Source organism: Cherax quadricarinatus, chromosome 64 (assembly GCF_038502225.1).
Source record: "Cherax quadricarinatus isolate ZL_2023a chromosome 64, ASM3850222v1, whole genome shotgun sequence".
Lineage (NCBI taxonomy): Eukaryota > Metazoa > Arthropoda > Malacostraca > Decapoda > Parastacidae > Cherax > Cherax quadricarinatus.
Window position 1 is genome coordinate 8,864,955 of NC_091355.1, and position 17,089 is coordinate 8,882,043.

The 17,089-nt window shown below is 44.4% G+C and overlaps 1 protein-coding gene and 1 long non-coding RNA gene across 3 annotated transcripts in view; one reads left to right on the top strand and one right to left on the bottom strand.

Annotated features, from left to right (window-relative positions):
* The window catches only part of LOC128699997 (uncharacterized), a 106,839-nt gene that overhangs the window by 1,438 nt on the left and 88,312 nt on the right, over window positions 1-17,089 (bottom strand). The gene's annotated exons all lie outside the window — the stretch shown is intronic.
* On the top strand, window positions 65-14,801 carry Reg-5 (Rhythmically expressed gene 5). The gene is made up of 4 exons (XM_053792876.2): window positions 65-423; window positions 551-617; window positions 12,361-12,549; window positions 12,880-14,801. The coding sequence occupies exons 1-4, from the start codon at window positions 328-330 to the stop codon at window positions 13,254-13,256; spliced, it is 729 nt and encodes a 242-aa protein (XP_053648851.1). The 5' UTR covers window positions 65-327; the 3' UTR covers window positions 13,257-14,801.

The following is a 17,089-nucleotide window of genomic DNA, read 5'->3' on the forward strand; positions in this document are numbered from 1 at the left end:
CGCGGGAGGCCATATAAGAGCCGTACACCACCAACCACTGACAGTTTCTTGGTAGCTTTAGCCCGGGTATTCTGTGCCTCCTTGGACCATTTCGCTCGTCGGACTTCTATAACGTGCACTCGTTGGACTCTGTGCATCCTATCGTCCTCGACAAGTCCTGCCAATCAAGCCAGAACACCCTCAAAAGGTCTTCATCCTTAACCCAAGTTACATTGCTGCTACTTAAGATTACTCTCAAGGGTATTCCTCCTCGACTCATTTATTAGGTCTTCCTCCCACGGATAAAAACCTCGGCAGCCTCTCCCCCTCCCCAAGACACTTGTTAAGATGCTGGCACTGAAAGTTCTCGTAGTGCTGACACTTGGCACTCTAGTCTCTTCGTCAGCCATCCCTATCTGGGAACTCCTCACTCGTCAGGAAAAGGTATGCATTAGCCTCTTTATTTCAGGAAAACTGAAAACTGAAGTTTATTCATGAAGTTTGCCTGTGTCATGAGAGAGAGAGAGAGACTGATGACAAGTCACTAACATGTTCAATGTTATGTTTACAGATGGGTCGGCTGATGTACGTGTTTATTCACTTGGTCGACCAGTACTGCAAGGATTCCAATATACCAGGTGAGTCTGGTCTGCCTCTATCTACCACACCAATATTTACATACACAGTTACATAACGAAGAAATGACTAGTCGCTACTTACCATAATTACTCTCCTTGTCTGCTATTATTCTTTTCATGTATTCTGTGATCTATTTTCATTGTTCCCTTCTCATACATTGCTTTCTTTATGTATCACTTCATCTATAAAAGCTAATGTGGATTATTCTGTAATTAATCATGCTAATGAAATTATCTTACCTCAACTCATTTCAAAGCCTAGTCCTATCTGAGGTAGTCTACCCACTAGGATGCCACCCTCAACTGTCGATTAATACCCAGGTACCTACTTTGTGCTAGGTGAACATGGGCAGCAAGTGTAAGGAAACTTTCCCAAAGTTTCCACCCTTGCCAGGGTGGAAACGGACTCTCACTATGTAAGCTAAGTTCGCTACCAACCGAAAGTTCTCTGTTGGCGACTTCTTGATGACCGGAAATTAAGATTTGTTCTCCAACAGATACTAAACAGAAAAAGGGTGAACTCGCTTTCTAAACGAGTCGCCAACTATTAATGTTATTAGAGGGCTTTCTAATGATGGACGTGTCATATAACTTTCTAAGAGACAAACACATAAACACGTTAACTTTCCAACAAAAACTTACAACGAAAACCTTCAAACTTTCCAACGGGGACTAATCCACAGAGGCGCTACCTAGAGTCAACCTAGTTGTTCCGGGGGTTAACGCCCCCGCGGCCAGGTCCTTGACCAGGCCTCCCAGCGGATCAGGGCCTCATCAACCAGGCTGTTACTGCTGGCGCACATAGTACAACGTAGGAACCACAACCAGGATGATCGGGCACTGACTTTAGTTATCTGTCCAGCTCCTTCCTGAAGACGGCCAGGGGTCTATTTACAATCTCCTTTATGAATGCTTAGTGTGCTCGTAGCACTCCTGGTTTTTCATTGAGCGATGCTGCACCGTCTGCCGAGTCTTTTGCTTTCGTAGGGAGTGATTTATGTGTGAAGATTTGGGATCAGTCTCTCTGGAAAATCAGTTTACCTACCTCCAGGTAGGTAGATTCTATGATTTTCCAGGTGTAGATTATGATGTATCTTTAACTTTTCAGTGGAGACTAACCCACAGAGACACTAACGTTAATTTTTCAATAGAGTTAAGTCTGTTTCCCTCGGAAAGTCTTAATTTAACCTGCCTACGGAGACTGACCTACAAACAGACACTCATTAACTTTCTAACGGAAACAGATTCGGGTCAATTTACAAAGAACAATTAAACAACCGGAAGTTGTCTCCTCCATGAAAACGATATTAATACGTCAAGACTCAAAAAAAAAAAAAATACCGTAATATAGTATAAGAATTGCAGAATCCGCCGCCAGATGTCAGTACATCCAAAATTGTGGGGAAATTAAACCAGCTACGGTGAAAAGCTCTGTTCCACAAGGCACAGTACTCGCTCCCATCTTGTTCCTCATCCTCATATCTGACATAGACAAGGATGTCAGCCACAGCACCGTGTCTTCCTTTGCAGATGACACCCGAATCTGCATGACAGTGTCTTCCATTGCAGACACTACAAGGCTCCAGGCGGACATCAACCAAATCTTTCAGTGGGCTGCAGAAAACAATATGAAGTTCAACGATGAGAAATTTAAATTACTCAGATATGGTAAACACGAGGAAATTAAATCTCCATCAGAGTACAAAACAAATTCTGGCCACAAAATAGAGCGAAACACCAACGTCAAAGACCTGGGAGTGATTATGTCGGAGGATCTCACCTTCAAGGACCATAACATTGTATCAATCGCATCTGCTAGAAAAATGACAGGATGGATAATGAGAACCTTCAAAACTAGGGAGGCCAAGCCCATGATGACACTCTTCAGGTCACTTGTTCTATCTAGGCTGGAATATTACTGCACACTAACAGCACCTTTCAAGGCAGGTGAAACTGCTGACCTAGAAAATGTACAGAGAACCTTCACGGCGCGCATAACGGAGATAAAACACCTCAATTACTGGGAGCGCTTGAGGTTCCTAAACCTGTATTCCCTGGAATGCAGGAGGGAGAGATAAGATAAGATAAGATAAGATTTCGTTCGGATTTTTAACCCCGGAGGGTTAGCCACCCAGGATAACCCAAGAAAGTCAGTGCGTCATCGAGGACTGTCTAACTTATTTCCATTGGGGTCCTTAATCTTGTCCCCCAGGATGCGACCCACACCAGTCGACTAACACCCAGGTACCTATTTGCTGCTAGGTGAACAGGACAACAGGTGTAAGGAAACGTGTCGAATGTTTCCACCCGCCGGGAATCGAACCCGGGCCCTCCGTGTGTGAAGCGGGAGCTTTAGCCACCAGGCCACCAGGCCACCGTACATGATTATATACACCTGGAAAATCCTAGAGGGACTAGTACCGAACTTGCACACGAAAATCACTCACTACGAAAGCAAAAGACTTGGCAGACGATGCAACATCCCCCCAATGAAAAGCAGGGGTGTCACTAGCACGTTAAGAGACCATACAATAAGTGTCAGGGGCCCGAGACTGTTCAACTGCCTCCCAGCATACATAAGGGGGATTACCAACAGACCCCTGGCAGTCTTCAAGCTGGCACTGGACAAGCACCTAAAGTCAGTTCCTGAACAGCCGGGCTGTGGCTCGTACGTTGGTTTGCGTGCAGCCAGCAGTAACAGCCTGGTTGATCAGGCTCTGATCCACCAGGAGGCCTGGTCACAGACCGGGCCGCAGAGGCGTTGACCCCCGGAACTCTCTCCAGGTATTCCAGTTACTGCAATTTTCTGCGCCATTCACAGAAATAAATATATATAACCCTTGTGGGTTTAGCGCTTAGCTCTGACTGCAATAATAATAATGTATTACATATCAGTACATTACCGATAATATAGAAAGCTATATTATAGCAACATATGCCTTCATTATCGATAATATAGCAAGGTGTGGAAATGTCAATAGCAAATATAGTAAGCTGTAACATTTAAAGATGATGTCAATGGTGTTACAGTAAGATATCGAAATACTTTCCCGAATGTCGCTAAATCCGGGAGAAACTACAGTGGAAAACACGACTACATCAGAGGTCGCTTACACTCCTGTTACACCTGCCCTGGAGGTCGCTTACACTCCTGTTACACCTGCCCTGGAAGTCGCTTACACTCCTGTTACACCTGCCCTGGAATTCGCTTACACTCCTGTTACACCTGCCCTGGAAGTCGCTTACATTCCTGTTACACCTGCCCTGGATGTCGCTTACGTTCCTGTTACACCTGCCCTGGAGGTCGCTTACATTCCTGTTACACCTGCCCTGGAAGTCGCTTACACTCCTGTTACACCTGCCCTGGAGGTCGCTTACACTCCTGTTACACCTGCCCTGGAAGTCGCTTACATTCCTGTTACACCTGCCCTGGATGTCGCTTACATTCCTGTTACACCTGCCCTGGAAGTCGCTTACACTCCTGTTACACCTGCCCTGGAGGTCGCTTACACTCCTGTTACACCTGCCCTGGAGGTCGCTTACACTCCTGTTACACTTGCCCTGGAGGTGCCCTGGAGGTCGCTTACACTCCTGTTACATCTGCCCTGGAGGTCGCTTACACTCCTGTTACACCTGCCCTGGAAGTCGCTTACACTCCTGTTACACCTGCCCTGGAAGTCGCTTACACTCCTGTTACACCTGCCCTGGAATTCGCTTACACTCCTGTTACACCTGCCCTGGAGGTCGCTTACACTCCTGTTACACCTGCCTTGGGGTCGCTTATACTCCGGCTGCACTTGCTATGAAGGTCGTTTACACTCTGGGTAAACGTGCCATGAAGGTCGCTTACACTCCGGCTACACCTGGAGGTCGCTTACACTCCAGCTACAACTGGAGGTCGCTTACACTCCAGTTACACCTGGAGGTCGCTGGCACTCCAGCTACACCTCGAGGTCGCTTACACTCCAGCTACACCTGGAAATCGCTTACACTCCAGCTTCACCTGGAGGTCGCTTACACTCTTGGACTTTTGGCGGTGCTGCCAGATTGCGCCAATTTACAGGTCCGGGTTCACTGGAAGGTCAGACAGGCAGACAGAAAGCGAGTACTCATCCTCCCACTCTACTCATCTCCAGTATTCATCCTCCCATTGTACGAATCACCAGTACTCATCCTCTCAGTGTACGCATCACCAGTACTCATCCTCCCATTGTACGCATCACAAGTACTCATCCTCTCATTGTACGCATCACAAGTACTCATCCTCTCAGCGTACTTATCACCAGTACTAATCGTTCCATTTGGGGTAGCAGGTTAGTAGACAGCAACCATCCAGGGAGGTACTATCATCCTGTCAAGATTGGGAATTGGAAACCTGTTAAATGTTTTGCACTCTGGCAGGACTGCCAATCTTTTATAAGCATTCTAAACACCATAAACACACACACACACACCTTTATTTTATGTGCGTCTTAATAGTTCTAAATCCTGTAATATATCCTTTCCAGCCAAGGTGGTCTGGTCTGAGACCAGCCCGTATGGAAGACAGTCCCTAGAATCACTGACAGATAACAGTACTCTGAATCAGTACTCATCCTCCTCATGATGTTCAGGAAGTGGAATGACCAGGACTAGGAGTTTATGAAAGCATATTACAAAGATTTAAGTATAGGTACGACAGAGCCCGCGAGGCAACGAACTGGTGTAGGCAGGCCCAGGAGCCACGACCCCGGCAATTACAACCAGGCAATTGCAAAATGCTGGAACTCGCTCCTCCCCTTCCCTGTCACCCCTCCCTCTCTCCCCTCTCACCCACTCCCTCTTCCTCTAGTAACATAAACAAGTAATTTATACAGAACAAATTAGTCTCTATCTACATACAGTTTGGGAACTTCCAGGCTGCTTCCCTCCCCCCACTCCCTACTTCTCTACACCCCACCCCTTCCCTCCGCCTCCCTTTCCTCTCCCCTTCTCCCTTCTCCCTTCCTCCACTCCCCAACTCCGTAACACCTGGAAATCGCTTCCTTCATCTGTTAAACGCCATCTACCTCCTTCCCCCTACCGTAGTCCTTCCTTCTACCTCCTTCCTCCTACCGTAGTCCTTCCATCTACCTCCTTCCTCCTACCGTAGTCCTTCCCTCTACCTCCTTCCTTCTACCTCCTTCTCCCTACCGTAGTCCTTCCTTCTACCTCCTTCTCCCTACCGTAGTCCTTCCTTCTACCTCCTTCCTCCTACCGTAGTCCTTCCCTCTACCTCCTTCCCTCACAGTATCTGGCTACTGAATCACACTAGAATACTTAACACTATCCTCATCACCTTTCTAAAATCTCCCACCTCAGTTATTACTCTATTTACAAAACTCACCACCACCACTATCATTACCATCACCACTACAACACCACCATCACTATCACCACACCACTACCATCACTATCACCACACCACTACCATCACTATCACCACTACCACACCAACATCACTATCACCACACCACCATCACTATCACCACTACCACACCACTATCACCACTACCACACCACCATCACTATCACCACTACCACACCACTATCACCACTACCACACCACCATCACTATCACCACTACCACACCACCATCACTATCACCACTACTACACCATCACTATCACCACTACCACACCATCACTCACCACTACCACATCACTATCACCACTACCACCATCACTATCACCACTACCACACCACCATCACTATCACCACTACCACACCATCACTATCACCACTACCACACCACCATCACTATCACCACTACTACACCACCATCACTATCACCACTACCACACCACCATCACTATCACCACTACCACACCACCATCACTATAACCACTACCACACCACCATCAAAGGGATTTTAAAACTTCCAAAATATTTTTTTAAATTAAATGTTCGAAACGTCTTCAAGGCCGTCAAACGATCCCGTAACTCTTCCACTCTTCCATCTCTCTCCTACACTCACTCTTCCATCTCTCTCCTACACACACTCTTCCATCTCCTACACTCACCCTTCCATCTCTCTCCTACACTCACTCTTCCATCTCTCTCCTACACTCACCCTTCCATCTCTCTCCTACACTCACTCTTCCATCTCTCTCCTACACTCACTCTTCCATCTCTCTCCTACACTCACCCTTCCATCTCTCTCCTACACTCACTCTTCCATCTCTCTCCTACACTCACTCTTCCATCTCTCTCCTACACTCACCCTTCCATCTCTCTCCTACACTCACTCTTCCATCTCTCTCCTACACTCACTCTTCCATCTCTCTCCTACACTCACTCTTCCATCTCTCTCCTACACTCACTCTTCCATCTCTCTCCTACACTCACTCTTCCATCTCTCTCCTACACTCACTCTTCCATCTCTCTCCTACACTCACCTTTCCATCTCTCTCCTACACTCTTCCATCTCTCTCCTACACTCACTCTTCCATCTCTCTCCTACACTCACCCTTCCATCTCTCTCCTACACTCACTCTTCCATCTCTCTCCTACACTCACCTTTCCATCTCTCTCCTACACTCTTCCATCTCTCTCCTACACTCACTCTTCCATCTCTCTCCTACACTCACCCTTCCATCTCTCTCCTACACTCACCCTTCCATCTCTCTCCTACACTCACTCTTCCATCTCTCTTCTACACTCTTCCATCTCTATCCTACACTCACCCATCCATCTCTCTCCTACACTACATTCACTCTTCCATCTCTCTCCTACACTCCATCTCTCTTACACTCATCTCTCTTCTACACTCTTCCATCTCTCTCCTACACTCACCCTTCCATCTCTCTCCTACACTCACCCTTCCATCTCCTTCCCTCACCCTCCCATTCTCCTACCTCTCCCCCATCTCTGACTGAAGACATAAAAAAAAAAAACTTTTTTTTCTCCCTGCATCGTATAGGAAATTTTTCATTGTCTGCCTGTGTGCCCGTCTGGCCTTCCCAAACCAGACCAGGATGCCCGGAGGTGTTGGTGGTATTGGTAGTAGTGGTGATTGTATTCGAGGTGCAGTGGTGATGGTTGTGACATTAGTGGATATTAGTAAGTTTATTTAGGTACAGGTACACATAAGTACAATTATACACAGTAACATGTGTATATTACTGAGGATAACCCAAAAAAGTCAAAGTGACTTATTTCCATTGGGGTCATTATAATATTATTTAAAGCCTAGCTGTAAGATACAGTAGAAATCAGTCATGATTATAACCTTAAAAAATAAAACAGCTATGTAACTCTACTGTGTGAAAAATAAGTTACAGTAAAAGGAGATACAATAGGAATACAGTGAACCAAGTTATTTACATGAACATTAAAGAGAGGATCAGATCACAATAAAAGGTACATGAATGTTAACTATACAATAAATCACTCTCCTCCCTTTCTGTAGCTACAGTCATTAGGTACCTTTTAGCTCTCTTCCTGAACTGGCTCAGGCTGACATGTTCAGACAGTTCGTTCCACTCCTTTATTGTTGTACAATAAAAGGTGTTTGAGGCCTGACCACCTACTGCAACTACTACAAAATTGTGATCACTTCCGCTAGTACCATACTGGTTTGGTTCCTAACATTGACAAACTTGGCAGCAAGACATTCTTGACACTACTTGTGAGCAATTTTAAAAACATGATTGAACTTTAGTTGCTTTGCTCTGTCTTCAAGATTCAGCATATACTGTTGTAATTCATCCTGGCTTACATGCTCTTGTGGACCCAGGTCCAGGATGAATCTCACCATTTTATTCTGGATCATCTGTAGTTTGTCTTTCATTTTTGTTAAAGCAAAGTACCGTGAAGAACAAGAATAATCTAACATGACAGTGTATAAGAGTTAGACAGTGCCAGCCTCAGTAGATACACACTGTGTCTGTCTATACAGGAACTTTAGCTTGACATTCGCTTATATTTTTACTACATTGTTCACTATTAATTCTACTGACATGCTTGGGCCAAACTGAATTCCCAGATATTTTACTGACGATAGTGAAGTGATGGTGGTAGTGGCAGTTCGGATGAGGTGGTATGTGTTGGAGATGGTGATAGAGGTTCTGAATGGGGTGGTTTTGGTTGGAGGAGAAGTGGTGGTGGTGGTGCTAGAAGGATGGTTATTATATATATATATATATATATATATATATATATATATATATATATATATATATATATATATATATATATATACAGGAGAGGTAATGATGATGATGCTGTAGGGGCGGTTGTAGGTGCTACATATGGTAGTGATAGAGTGGGTGGTGGTAGAGGGGGTGGCTGTGGTGGTAGAGGGGGTGATTCTGGTAGAGGGGGTGGTTGTGGTACTAGAGAAGGTGGATGTGGTACTAGAGGGGGTGGTTGTGGTAGTAGAGGGGTTGGTTGTGGTAGTAGAGGGGGTAGTTGTGGTGGTGGTAGTGGAAGCAGGTATTCCCCACAGGTCTGGAAATCTCACTCACCAGAATACATCGCTCGTCTGTTTCACATCTGTTCGTCCCTCCTCATCATTCCCTGAAGGTTCGTTCAAGAAGACCTTGCCCCAGTCTGTAGAGTGTTCCCGTGGCCGCTTTCTTCATCCCCCCCCCCCCGTCCCTCATCATCCTTGTCCAGTCTTACCATCTTCAATCTTTCAATTTAAAAATCACCTCACTGACCATACTTCTTCGTTGCTGCCCATTCTTTATCCTCCTCTGACTGTTATTCATTAAGTTTTTTATTGTTTTACCAGTTAATTGCTCGGTATTTTCTTACCGTAGTGAAATTCAACGAATATCATTTTATTTCGTTAAAAAATATAATGGCTAACACACACACACACACACACATTTAAGGAAGTATTTACAGTAGAGACAGGAAGGACTCTGGGGGGACAGATCAGATGGGGACACCAGCAAGGAATACACCAACAAGTGTTGGACGACATACATACAGATGAGGAGGAGGTGAAGAAACTGCTAAGGGACATCGATACCTCAAAGGCAATGGGACCGGACAACATCTCCCCGTGGGTCCTTAGAGAGGGAGCAGATATGTTGTGTGTGCCACTTACCACAATCTTCAACACGTCCCTGGAAACTGGGCAACTACCTGAGGTATGGAAGACGGCAAATGTAGCTCCCATTTTTAAAAAAGGAGACAGAAAAGAGGCACTAAACTATAGACCTGTGTCATTGACGTGTAGAGTATGCAAAGTTATGGAGAAGATTATCAGGACGAGAGTGGTGGAGCACCTGGAACGGAACAAGAATATAAATGCCAACCAGCACGGATTCATGGAAGGCAAATCCTGTGTCACAAACCTTCTGGAGTTTTATGATAAAACAACAGAAGTAAGACACGAGAGAGAGGGGTGGGTTGATTGCATCTTCTTGGACTGCAAGGCCTTTGACACAGTTCCTCACAAGAGATTAGTGCAGAAGCTAGAGCATCAGGCGCATATAACAGGAAGGGCACTGCAATGGATCAGAGAATGCCTGACAGGGAGGCAACAACGAGTCATGGCACGTAATGATGTATCACAGTGGGCACCTGTGACGAGCGGGGTCCCACAGGGGTCGGTCCTAGGACCAGTGCTATTTTTGGTATATGTGAACGACATGATGGAAGGGTTAGACTCAGAAGTGTCCCTGTTTGCAGATGATGTGAAGTTAATGAGGAGAATTAAATCTGATGAGGACCAGGCAGGACTTCAAAGAGACCTGGACAGACTGGACACCTGGTCCAGCAAATGGCTTCTCGAAGTTAATCCTGCCAAATGCAAAGTCATGAAGATAGGGAAAGGGCACAGAAGACCACAGACAGAGTATAGGCTAGGTGGCCAAAGACTGCAAACCTCACTCAAGGAGAAAGATCTTGGGGTGAGTATAACACCGAGCATGTCTCCGGAAGCACACATCAATCAGATAACTGCTGCAGCATATGGGCGCCTGGCAAACCTGAGAACAGCATTCCGATACCTTAGTAAGGAATCGTTCAAGACACTGTACACCGTGTATGTCAGGCCCATACTGGAGTATGCAGCACCTGTTTGGAACCCGCACTTGATAAAGCACGTCAAGAAACTAGAGAAAGTACAAAGGTTTGCGACAAGGTTAGTTCCAGAGCTAAGGGGAATGTCCTATGAAGAAAGATTAAGGGAAATCGGCCTGACGACACTGGAGGACAGGAGGGTCAGGGGAGACATGATAACGACATATAAAATACTGCGTGGAATAGACAAGGTGGACAAGGACAGGATGTTCCAGGGAGGGGACACAGAAACAAGAGGCCACAATTGGAAGTTGAAGACACAAATGAGTCAGAGAGATATTAGGAAGTATTTCTTCAGTCATAGAGTTGTCAGGCAGTGGAATAGCCTAGAAAATGACATAGTGGAGGCAGGAACCATACACAGTTTTAAGACGAGGTTTGATAAAGCTCATGGAGCGGGGAGAGAGAGGGCCCAGTAGCAACCGGTGAAGAGGCGGGGCCAGGAGCTAAGACTCGACCCCTGCAACCACAAATAGGTGAGTAAATAGGTGAGTACACACACACACACACACACACACACACACACACACACACACACACACACACACACACACACATACACATACATAAAGAATCTACAAATTATCAGTCCTCTGTTAATCGCCACTCTTAGATTATCTTCATTAATAATGTTGGTAGAATTACCGACAATATATTAAGTAAAATGACACAAGTGCAACTAATGCGACATTAGTTGCTCCTGGAGAGCGAAACGTTGCTACAATAAAATGTCGCATTAGTTGTACTTGTGTCCTTTTTATCTAACAATACGTGTAATTGGCTACCTACCTACCTGACTTAAAAATTTCTTCTCTCTATGACCGCACGAGAATTATCTTTCAATGATTATCTTCAAAAATCAGAGACACCGAGATGATATTTTAGAACATCTTCCAACATTCATTTGTTGACGTATCTTCAGCAGTCTTGACAACACTCCTCTTGGGTTCATCCAAGCTGCGTGAACTTCATAATGTGCTGCGGTATCAGTTTAGGTATCCCTGACCTATACAGATTTAATCACTTCATATTTTAACATTTAACCTCTGTTCCCATTCGTAAGAAATAACTGTACTTAAAGCTCAAGTAGGCATACATTAACACTCATTGTAAGCCATGTTTGAATAAACAATATATTTTTTTTAAATGGTTCAGTAACCTCAGTAATAATGTATCGTGCAGCTCTAAGAGGAAGTGAAATATACTTAGTTGGATGTGGAGCATTTTAAAGTACATTTCCTCACTCCATGGGGAACTAGAGAAAAATCCTTCCTGCGTTAGCCATGAGTGTCGTAAGAGGCGACTAAAAATGTCGAGAGCAAGGGGCTAGTAACCCCTTTCTGTATAAATTACTAAATGTAAAAAGAAATATTTTCGTGTTTCTTCTTGGGTCACCCTGCTTCAGCGGGAGACTGCTGGTACGTTAAAAAAGTCTTCACTCCGTCATGCTAGAATGAGATAATATTAATAAAAAAAATTCTCCATGCATTCCTTATCTGATACACGTTCTCCTATCTTGTTTTGCCATCTGACCAGTGGACGGGGTTCAAACTTCTCACGCTCCTGTCGCTGAATGACCCACGCGGGTTTACGACATCGTGTGTGTGTGTGTGTGTGTGTGTGTACAGAGACACCAATTGCAGTATTTTGTTCGTCTTACTCACCCACGTTTCTGTTCTTGTTGCAGACTGTCGCAAAGTTCTCACTCTGTACGGCATGTCTAACCTGCTCAACGAGGAGGACAATTCACTAGATTTCATGGACCCTTACCAGAGCAACTCCCGAGGCATCATCTGGGACAGGGTCATGAAGGGCGATTTCAAGCTTCCTTCCTACAACACTTTCTACCCTGAGAGTGTTTCTGCTAGTGATGAAGGTGAGTGTATCTCTAAAGTTTTTGATACATATTTCTTTCCATGAAAGTTTGTATAAATTGCAATTTTTTCTTTTTATATGTTTAGGAACACATTGTATATTGTCAGATATGATAATGTGCTACTTTTGAGCTGTAAAATAATGTAACAAAGTGGGCACATAATATTCACATTTCAGTGAACGAGTACATTGAACATTTCATTAACTAAACAAATGGTAGTTTTGAAACTCTCTGACCGCGGGTTCAATCCCGCCCGTGGTGTGGTAGTCCATTATTTTGGACTTAGGATGTTGGTTAGGGTAGCTAACGTGTTCATTTTTTTTATTGCAGATTATGACCTAATGAACGAGGTTCAGGACAGACCTTACTCCTCCTCCTTCGGAAGTCACAAGGTTGCCAATGACCCTCATCCCTACGCCGTACGTGTCCCTGCCCCTGCCAAATTCACCTCAGCCCACGCCACAAGCAGTCACCCCTACGCCGTGCGTGTAGCGGCTCCCCCTCAAGTGGCAAGCCAGTCCTCAGGACCTGTAGGCATCAAGGCCAGTGCCGACTTCGAGCCTATGATGACTGAGAGCCGCACTTCGACTTCCTTCATCCGCCGCGTACTGCCAGGCCCAGCTGCTCCCAGGCTGGTACGCTACAGACGCAGTATCTTCCCTGAAGAGCAGATGAAAGAGGCGCTCTCGCATGTCCTCAACAAGTGAAGAGTCTATGCTTCATCTACCCAGTACCTCCTCTCACCGCTGTTGCTATACAGAGATGGCCAGAGGTGTGTATGAGTGTGTAACAAGACTCGACAGCCTCATGAGTGTTGAGGTCCTCTGACCAGTGTTAATGCTTTAAGACTCAGTCCAGAACGCTTCCTGAAGGACTACCCGTGTTCCAATTGTGAGGCTTTTTAGATGTTAATGCTTTGTTATTTAAATGGTGAGCCTGCCAGTGTATATACAAATGTAAATAGTTTATTTATATCTAGTGTATATCTAGTCAACAAGATGAGAACGATGTGCCGGAGGGCCAGGGAAGACAGAACTTCACTTCGACTCTTTAAGAAGGATCGAACTCTACTTCGACTCTTTAAGAAGGATCCATCAACGGAGAGAGATCGTGAAACTTTTTTGATGTCCTGAGAACACAAATGTATTAAGAGATCACGAGGCTACAGCAGTCTCTGAAGCCAAGAGCCACATTTGATCCGTGTTACTGGGGTGGAAACCTTGCAGCTTGGTTACTGAACCACTGAACTGGTTATGTTCATGAGGCTTCGACCTTCTCGATACCTGGGATGGTAGAGCAGCTGGACGCCATATCCATGCCTTCAGTGCCTGCTACCACCGCCTTTGTTAATGCCGAACTCTTCAAACCTCATCAATTTGAAGCCTCATCGTCGTTTTCAAACCTCATCATCATCATTTTCAAACATCATCTTCAAGTCTCCATCAGCATCTTAATCAACTACTTACTTCTTATTATCATCCATAATAAATTATCCTCAACAGTACCTGTACTCATTCTCCTCAGATTCAACCATTAATTTTATCATTACTTTCCTTCAGCAGCCATCATTAACTATACCATTAAATCATTTCCTTCACTTGCAGTCCTGAACTTAACTATTACTCATTTTCTTCACTATCATCTTCATAAGTAACCATTAACTTCACCATCGCTTACTTTCTTCAGCTACAATTTCAATGTCGTTTTTCTCAAGATGGACGAGGCTTATGACTTGCTTACACAGTCTTCAGACTAAAGGCTGCAGGTCTTCCCAACACAAGACAGAGGTCGAGTCTTCAGATTTTAAGAGCTTGAAAGCTGCTACTGATCATCATATGAGATACGAAAGATCTAGTGGAAATCTTGCTACCACGGGTATCACAGACCTGTCTGGTTGTCGGGGTTCGCATCATGGCTAACAAGCGAGGCTCAGTATAAACGGTATTTGAATTACTACTAAACATGTCTCACTGTTGATATGTTGCTATTTCCTTACTGTCCATTAAAAAACAATGTATAGCACACCAGCCTCCTACAAACACTTGCTGTCCCTCCGACCAATTCGTAAGGTCATGAAAAATGGACAATGCCTTAACATATTAAGAAAGTGATCACACAACACAAATCGACTTTTCCCAAACATTGTAACTTGTCACTTTCATTACTGTATCTCATATTTAATTTTCACTATAATGAACTAAAATATTATTTTTGTAAATACTATGCAAATAAACTTTTGTTATGACTATAAACAGCCAGGTATTTTTGCCTTCTACAAAATGTGATTATATAATGTCGTGCCGAATATGTAAAACTGGTCAATTAGCAAGAACTCATTTAAAATTAAGTCTTTCTAAAATTTTCTCTTATATATTTAAAGATATATATTTTTTCATTTATGTTAATGTAAAAATTAATAACTTTGTACCAAAAGAACCTTAGAAAACTTACCTAACCTTATTATAACAAGCTAATTTTAATTTAGCCTAATCTAACTAAATATATTTTAAACAAGTTTACAATAATTTAATAATAAACAAACACAATGAAATTTTTTTTTTTCGTTGGGTTCAGAATGATTTTTGCGAAACTACTGCATACACAAATTTTCGCTTGCCTTATTCGGCAAGAAGAGCGTTGCTATTTATGCCAAAATCGCAAGTTTTACCTATTCGGCATGACATGTTTATAGGGAAATGAAAAACCCGTAGGGGCCATACAGCACCTGGGAATGGGAAATAATGAGGTTTGATTAAATTCCTTTAATCAAGAGCCCCCAGGATCAAGGCACCCTCCTAGAAGAGATATCCAATAAAATATCAACGAGGTCTCTACTGCTTAAAAATCCCACGTCGAAATATAAATTAAGAAACCTTACCTAGGGCCTCAGTTTTACGACCTAGGGCCTTGGACTTACGACCTAGGGCCTTGGACTTACGACCTAGGGCCTTGGACTTACGACCTAGGGCCTTGGACTTACGACCTAGGGCCTTGGACTTACGACCTAGGGCCTTGGACTTACGACCTAGGGCCTTGGTTTCACCATCTAGGGCCTTGGCTTTACCACCTAGGCCCTTGGGTTCACCACCCAGGGCCTTGGGCGTACAACCTAGGACCTTAGGTTTACCACCTAGGGCCTTAGGCTTACAACCTAGGGCCTTGGGTTTACCACCTAGGGCCTTGGGCTTACCACCTAGGGCCTTGGGTTTACTACCTAGGGCCTTGGGCTTACCACCTAGGGCCTTGGGTTTACCATCTTGGGCCTTGGGCTTACCACCTAGTCTGGGGTCTAGGGCCTAAAATGTGTAAATGATCATCACTCCGCTTGCTGCACTCAGAGAAGCAAGACGTGCTGCTGCTGCTGCTGCTGTGTTATAGGTTATAATAATACAAACACTCAGAGCAGAAGGAATATGAAATGGTTATAATTATAACCATAATTTTTAAAGGGGTGGACGGGTAAGCCAGCGTAAGGCCTCGGTCAGATGACCAAAAGCTCCAGCTGCAGTCATCATATGACTAAGACCCGCGTCAGGAAACACTTGTCCTGTTTCCTGACAAATCTTACCTAACCTAACATCATCCGAGCAGAATAAGCCTTTACTTCTACAACTTTTAGCTCACAAGTGAGCGAAACTTTGTGCAGTCTTGCTTTGCTATAACTGTCTTTGTTCTATCGTAACTGTCAGCGAGGCGTGGTCATGGACCGTGCTGTGGGGGGCGCTAACCCCCGGAATATCCTCCAGGTATGTCCATGCTTCTTCAAACTACCACAACAATGCTGACTAACTCTCCATCAGCAAAGAGAAGACGAGAGATAATTTGCTGAACGAACTTCTGAAATGCGTTTCGTTCTATGCTAAAGCTCTACAAAGAGCGAAACGTTGTGCCAATAAAAGTTTCTTCTGCAACGTGTCTTGTCCTTCCCTAGTGTGGGCAGTACACCATTTCGAACCAGCAAAGTTAAGAATAGTTTTATTTTTGCATCTTTCCCCCATACTGTGTTGATGGAGGTAGTGACGACTGTGGTAGATATATATACTATACTTGTTCACTGAGCTCTGTATAACACGACGTGGATAAGAGTCAACAGTTTGGATAAGAGTGGATGAGTCAATAGTTTGGATAAGAGTGGATGAGTCAATAGTTTGTATAAGAATGGATAAGAGTCGATAATTTGTAAAAGAACAGCCAGAGACTGCAGGTCCCGCGGTATTAAGTAGTTTGGTTTCTTGTAGACAGATACATACAGGGAACACTGCTTTCCCCTGGATCCGGCGATATGTCACTGCAACATTAAGTGCATAGAGTAGACACTTAAAAGATGACTATGCATAAGAGTCGTTAGTCAAGTCAATATGCAGTGGTAGGGTCAGAGTCACGACAAGGATTCTGTGTGGTAGTTTGCTTGGTGCTGTTAGAAACGTGTGTACGTGGGAGTTTGAGAAGTGAGGTGTTGTGTTATACTCATGAAGGAGTGATGATCACTGTCATGATACGTAGAGAAAGACGTTATAACGTTGGTGTTATTATTGTGAGC